The following is a 6,682-nucleotide window of genomic DNA, read 5'->3' as shown; positions in this document are numbered from 1 at the left end:
AAATCAGAGTGTAGTGTAGTAGTTTGTTTACCTGTTTGTTTGGATTATCATACTTGTGAAAGTAATAATTTCTATTGTTATGATGCATCCTATATTGTAACATTGAAAGTATACATAAAAAGACATTTGAAAAACAACAACAAATTCATGATGTCAGTTTTTATTATAAATACAATCTTGGGACATAAAAGTGTTTAAAATAGCCATGTGCGTCTGTATTGTGAAGTAAGAGACAGGTTTAGTGTTGATGTTAACAGCGGGGTTTGTCTCCCTCTGCTGGTTTGGTTTTGAAGAGTCTCTTGAGGAAGTAGAGCTGCAGGTATCCGGCAGTGATGATGACCAGACTCTGGAGAGCAGACCAGCTGTTCACATAAGTGGAGTTGGACTGAAGCAGGTAGAAATCAGCGCCGCGTCTCATTCGCTCGTAGTTATAATAACACCACATGTGGAAGACAAACCTCTGCAGCCTGTTGCTGCTTCATACACAGAGATTTGAGAAATATGAATGAAATTCAAGGACTTACTGTGTCGAAACAACTTTTCAAAACATTGTTTGGTGAAGAAAAAAATAATTATCTGAAATGCAAAAAACAACATAAACCTTTTTTTTCTGTCTAAAATAACCAAAACTATTAAATATTTTACATTGTTTTCCATAAAGAATATATAATATTAATTCTATATGTTGTTCAAAATTTATGAAAGCCTGTTTCCACCACTGAATACAAATATTTAAAAGGGTATTTGCAACTCGCATTTTGTTTTTATCTCACAATTCTGACTTTATTTCTTGCAACTGTGAGTATCGTCCAATTGTGAGGAAAAAAATCTCAGAAAAATTCTTAGAATTGCAAGTTTTTATCTCACAATTGTCTTTTTCCCTCATAATAGCGAGTTTAAAACATGCAGTTAAGTCAGAATTGTGAGATAGTCTATAAACTTGCAATTGTGAGAACACATTAGTCTTTCTCCACTCTAATAAAAATAAAAAAAATAAACTGTAACACTGAGAAGTATCTAATCAAGCTGCACTTGATTACACAAAACCAGTATATAATAAAAACACTCATTGTTTGTACTGTAGTTCAGTGTCTATAGGTCATATTCATTACAAAGTATTTAAGCTTCCGTTGTTTTGTAGAATATGAACATGCATAGAAAAATTAATGTGGTCTGAGACTGACAGCTGCCTGTTCTGTGTATGAAGATCATTTACATAGAGAGACACTTTGCATGAGAGTGTTTATAGTGCTGTGAGTTTAACACTTCATGACTGAGAGCAGAACAGAACAGAATCTTCATCATCACACAAGACAAAACAACAACAATGAACAACATCATCATCCTCATCTGGACACTCACACTGTTTGCTCAAGGTAGTAAAACGTTCATAACAACAATTACAGTAATTGTTTTAAAATGTGAAATAAACATCATTTTAATTCTTGTCTTTTTTTCCCTTTCTTTCAGAGTGTAGAGGACAGTACACTGTTACTCAGAGTCCATCAATATCAGCAGCTCAAGGACAAGAAGTCAGAATAAACTGTAAAGTCAGCAGTGGAGTGTATGGTGGTAGTTACTTACACTGGTACTTACAGAAACCTGGAGAAACTCCTAAACTGCTAATATATATTACAAACAGACTGCAGTCAGGAACTCCATCTAGATTCAGTGGCAGTGGATCTGGCAGTGATTTCACTCTGACCATCAGTGGAGTCCAGACTGAAGATACAGGAGATTATTACTGTCAGAGTTTACACAACCCGAGCAGCACTTGGGTGTTCACACAGTGATAAAGAGTCGTACAAAAACCTCCATCAGTCAGAGTCACAGTGACTGCACTGATACAGATGAGAGAAACTGCAGCTGCTGATGGGTGTGAATCAACTCAATCACTCTTGTCTGTAGATCACTATATTACAATGCAGAACACTATCTAATAATAAATTCAGTCTGTACTGGTTAGGTTAATCACTATAATGAATGAACAAAAAAGGCTTGACACTCAACAGACATTGCTGTCAAAATAAATGAAGTACCAAACGTAGGTTCGGGAGGAGCCTAATCATTCAGTCCTGTCAATCATCATTACAAGCCTATATAAGCAGCTCTCATTGAACCGTCCCAGCCTCCGTTCTTCCGGCATACGACCCCGCCCTGTCCGTGAATCCCAGCCCGACGAACTCCCGCACTTCTCCAACTAACAACGCTCTGCAAAGTCACGCTTAATCTGGCTCCAGTTTTAGTTTACGACAAGGGTAATACAGCTCATCAACGATGTCCCGCAGATTTGCCCAGCCGCCTCCATCAAAAGTCAAACGCGCTTCTCCAGCCCGGGTATCGTAAGTTAAGCATCTGCGCACTACAGCCGCTACAGTTCCTAACGTTATCCAAATTACAGCTAAACCGCTTTCATCCATAAAATCTACCTCTCTTAAAATAGGAACGCATACAGCTGAATGTTTGAGACACGCTCGCCGCATCAAACATTAATTTCCCACGAAAACAATCAGAAATTCAGCTGTTTACCTTATCAGTCGCTCCTTCCGGCCCACTCACCGAGCGAGTTCATTTTACATCCCGAAAGCGTTTATAATGATCTTATTCTTAAGCGGTATTCCTAAATGCATAATCTTATCGCACACAAATCGTTAGTGTGTAATAGCTCAGTGTCGTGCGCTCATATTCTACAGCGTACGGTAATGATAGACACGTCAATCTGAACTAACGATCCAATCCAACACGCTCCAGCTGTTAAACAGCGTACGATTAGTTTCCACATATATTTCCCCACTCACTGCGTCATAGATCGAGCTCTGGTCAGATTACTGTTGTTTTTCAAATTATTTGTTTTTAATTTTGAATCTTCATCGCGGCCTAACCGGATCCCGGAAGTCTGAAGTCTTCATCCCTTAGTAAATAAGCAAGTTGAATCAGCGCTACCACAGTTCTCTGTCGTGTTTAAACCATCTTCTTTTGCATATTTCTGAAGATGGTCCGCTCAGTTCAGGCTAACTAAAAGTCAGCCACGTGCTCTGATGCTACATACTTTGGCTTATGAAGAAGAATACTTTAAATGGCTTGTATCATCAGTACTTGATGTCTCACCTATTTCTTTAGCACATTACATTTCTTTATTATTGCGTTTTACAGCAGGGTCATGATTACATTTTATTACTTGTCTGCCTCAGCAGAGATTTCTCCCTGGGCTTCCCGTGTCCACTACCCCGTGGTCAAGGAATGGCCTCCTAAGCATTTCCTTCCGTTGGGACAATTCAATGGAGTGCACCATAATCTATTGTCCCAACAAATGCAGATCAAGTTCTGCCGAACTAATACAGTTAAACTAAACTTTGGTCAGCAGTGCCCTGCTATTAATTAATTAATTAATTAATTAATCAATGAATTAATAACCCATACACCGTCCTCCTTTTAATACATCCAAAAATTTCTACCCAGTCATCTGGATTCTCATTTGCCATTTCTCAGCAACCACAAGATTCCCACTGGGCTGTTGCAATCGTCACAATACCACGTTATTGACGAACCAACCGCAGAGGATTGCATAAACCGCAGCAACCGCTATATTCACATGTTTTTTCCTTTTTCTGTAAGTTCATGCCCTTCTTGTTCTACGCCTATACATAAGTTAATGATAATGTGTACCATGCTGATTTCTACAGAGGCTGCATAGATTTGTTCTTAAGCCCAAACAGACAGCGAAGGAAAGAGAAATTGACTGAGCGCGGATGATCACCTGCTTCTGACCTTCAGGCCGAGTCGTATATTCGTGAAAATAGTTTGTTATGCTCAAAGAAACCCTGTCTTGGCACTGTCACATTGCTGGCCAGCTGAACTTTCTAAAGTCGTACTTAAACTTAAAATGATTTCAACAGCACCGTGAGCCATCCACCTTGAGATTTCTTTCAGGAAACTGTATGTCTTGGACCCTCGCTTCCCTCATTGGGTCTGTCTTCCAGAAATTCTTCAGTATGTCTCTGCCGCAGCAGTGACATTTCCCAACATTTTCAAATCAGCTCTGTTATCTCTTAGTGACACTGCAGTGATTTACCCTAACAAATCACTTATTACTTCACTGCTGCAGCAGTGAATTCCTCCTACAAAATGTACAATTTTACTCCCACATCAGCGATTTCTAACCCATCAACTATGACCGCACTTGCTTTTACTGTCTACAGTAGAGGTGCTCATAGCTAAACTAAACTTGGTAAAACTCTGCACTTTCATTACATGCAATTGAGTCCTCACTGATCAGAACTGAACTATTTTTTGCTTCAGTTGACTTACAGCAGAACTCAAATTCATCTCCTTGACAAATTGCCATCATTAATTCTGTTACTTTACTATCAATCCCACAAGCCACGTCAGGCAATTTCTATCGTTTAAAGCTCTGTTAAAATGTAGGGGGGGGGCACTTGATTTGACCTATTTCTCACTGCCGCAGCAGTGAATTCTTCCACGGGCCTCAGCAGATGTGTAGAGGTCAGTGTTTCTTCCACTGGTCTTGGAGGAGTTTCCATTTTAAAACACTATTTCTCACCTCCACAGCAGTGACATCCCCACCTTTCTTGCAGCAGACGTCATACTAACCTCCATTTCTCACTGCTGCAGCAGTGATTTCCTCCACCGATTTCCTCCACCTAAGAGCAGGTATACTAAAACTCTTTCTCGCCTCCACAGCAATAACCTCTCCCACTTCTCTTGCAGCTTATGTCATGCTAAATTCAACTTCTCACTGCCGCAGCAGTGATTCTGCACAGCACCGTTGCAGCGCCCTTGTCACGGAGACAAGACGAGAAGTGAACGATCGAGGATAGGTCCCTGTGTAGCGTGACGGAGAACTCAAACGCGGATACACACGAGTGAGCAGGTTAGCCACGCAGTTTCTCTAAGAACGCTCCAGCAACGGAGTAAAGATTTCCACCAGGAAACCCGCGTTCCCATTCACACACAGAAGGATATATAAACGTTCCGCCAAGCGGTACTCACGTGAGTTGAGATGAATAGAGACGACCTACAAAGATGTCCAACCATGAACTCAATGTCCGGTGCCAACTGAACCTTACTTCCTGTTTATATACCCGCGGAGATTACTTCCGGGACCTCGTGACCCCACGTGATTCGGTGCGTGTGACAGTACCCCCCCCTCCAGGGCCGGCACCAGACGGACCCGGAGCGGAGGATACCCGACGACGGTAGTCCTGGATGAGAGTTGGATCCAGAATGAACCGCCCGGGAACCCATGACCGCTCCTCCGGACCGTAGCCTTCCCAGTCTACGAGATACTGGGTGCCCCGGCCACGGGGTCGCGAGTCAAGGATCCTCCGAACGGTGTAAGCAGGACCACCGTCCACAATCCGGGGTGGGGGGGGAGCGGGAGCCTGGGGAGACAGAGGAGAGAAGAGAACAGGTTTAAGTTGGGACTGATGAAATACGGGATGGACCCGGAGGGAGGCAGGCAGCTGGAGCCGAAAGGTGACAGGGTTCAGATGATGGGTGATCTTGAAGGGACCGATGTACCGGGGGGGTGAGTTTTCTTGAGTCAGTCTTGAGGTTGATGTTCTTGGTGGATAGATAAACCCTGTCACCCACATGGAACAATCGTCCCGGAGGGTGTCGGCGGCGGTGCTGCACGACGTACCGTCGGTTGGCCTTTTGAATGGCAGCACGGGCATGGTTCCAAAGCCGCTGACACCGGCGGACCAACTGTTGGGCAGACGGAACTTCAACCTCCGGCTCCTGATGTTCGAATGTGGGAGGTTGAAATCCGTAACATACCTCGAATGGGCTAAGGCCGGTGGCGGTGGAGGTGTGAAGGTTGTTTGAGAGCTCAGCCCAGACGAGGTAGTTAGCCCAGGAGCGCTGATGTTCACTAGCAAAGCATCGGAGGAAGCGCTCCAGTTGTTGGTTGGCCCGCTCCGTCTGGCCGTTGGTTTGCGGATGGAATCCTGATGATAAGCTGGAGGTGGTACCGACCAGACGGCAGAAGGCCTGCCAGAACTTGGCCGTGAACTGGGGCCCTCTGTCCGAGACGATGTCCTGGGGGAACCCATGCAGGCGGACTACGTGTTCTAGAATTAACTCCGCGGTGGTTTTGGCAGAGGGGAGCCCGGAGAGAGCCACCAGGTGCACAGCCTTGGAGAACCGATCCACGATGGTGAGGATGGTGTTCTTTCCTTGGGAATCGGGAAGTCCAGAGACGAAGTCGACGGAGATGTGGGTCCAGGGCGTTTGGGGATGGGGAGGGGCTGCAACTCCCGGTGGAGGGCGCGTTGGGGTTCTTAGAGCGGGCACAGATGTTGCAGGCCAGGACGTATTCTTGTACGTCCTTCCGCAGCGTCCTCCACCAGAACGCTCGACTGAGAAAGTTAATGGTTCTCTGGACTCCCTGATGTCCAGCCAGCGTGGAATCGTGTCCCCACTGGAGCACCTCCTGGCGCAGGTGGTTGGGGACGAAGAGGCGTCCAGCGGGGGTCTCAGGTGGAGGAGGATCTTGGCCGTGACTCTGGCGAACTCTCTCTTCTAACCCCCACCGGATAGGAGCCAAGATGATCTGAGGTGGCAGGACAGGCGCGGGATCGGAGGTGGGGGTGTCTTTCTGGTGTTGACGGGAGAGTGCATCGGCTTTGGTATTTTTGGATCCGGGACGATAAGACAGGTG

General features: G+C 44.9%; 1 gene segment (V, D, J or C); it reads left to right on the top strand.

Annotated features, from left to right (window-relative positions):
- The first annotated feature begins 1,273 nt into the window (after positions 1-1,273).
- LOC127159834 (probable non-functional immunoglobulinn kappa variable 1-37) lies at positions 1,274-1,999 on the top strand. The segment is given in 2 exon segments: positions 1,274-1,376; positions 1,471-1,999. Coding segments are annotated over 2 exon segments (372 nt in total).
- The last annotated feature ends 4,683 nt before the right edge of the window (positions 2,000-6,682 follow it).

The sequence above is a fragment of the Labeo rohita genome, unplaced genomic scaffold (assembly GCF_022985175.1).
Source record: "Labeo rohita strain BAU-BD-2019 unplaced genomic scaffold, IGBB_LRoh.1.0 scaffold_2540, whole genome shotgun sequence".
Lineage (NCBI taxonomy): Eukaryota > Metazoa > Chordata > Actinopteri > Cypriniformes > Cyprinidae > Labeo > Labeo rohita.
Note: the sequence above shows the minus strand (reverse complement) of the source record. Positions and strands in the feature narration are given on the sequence as shown.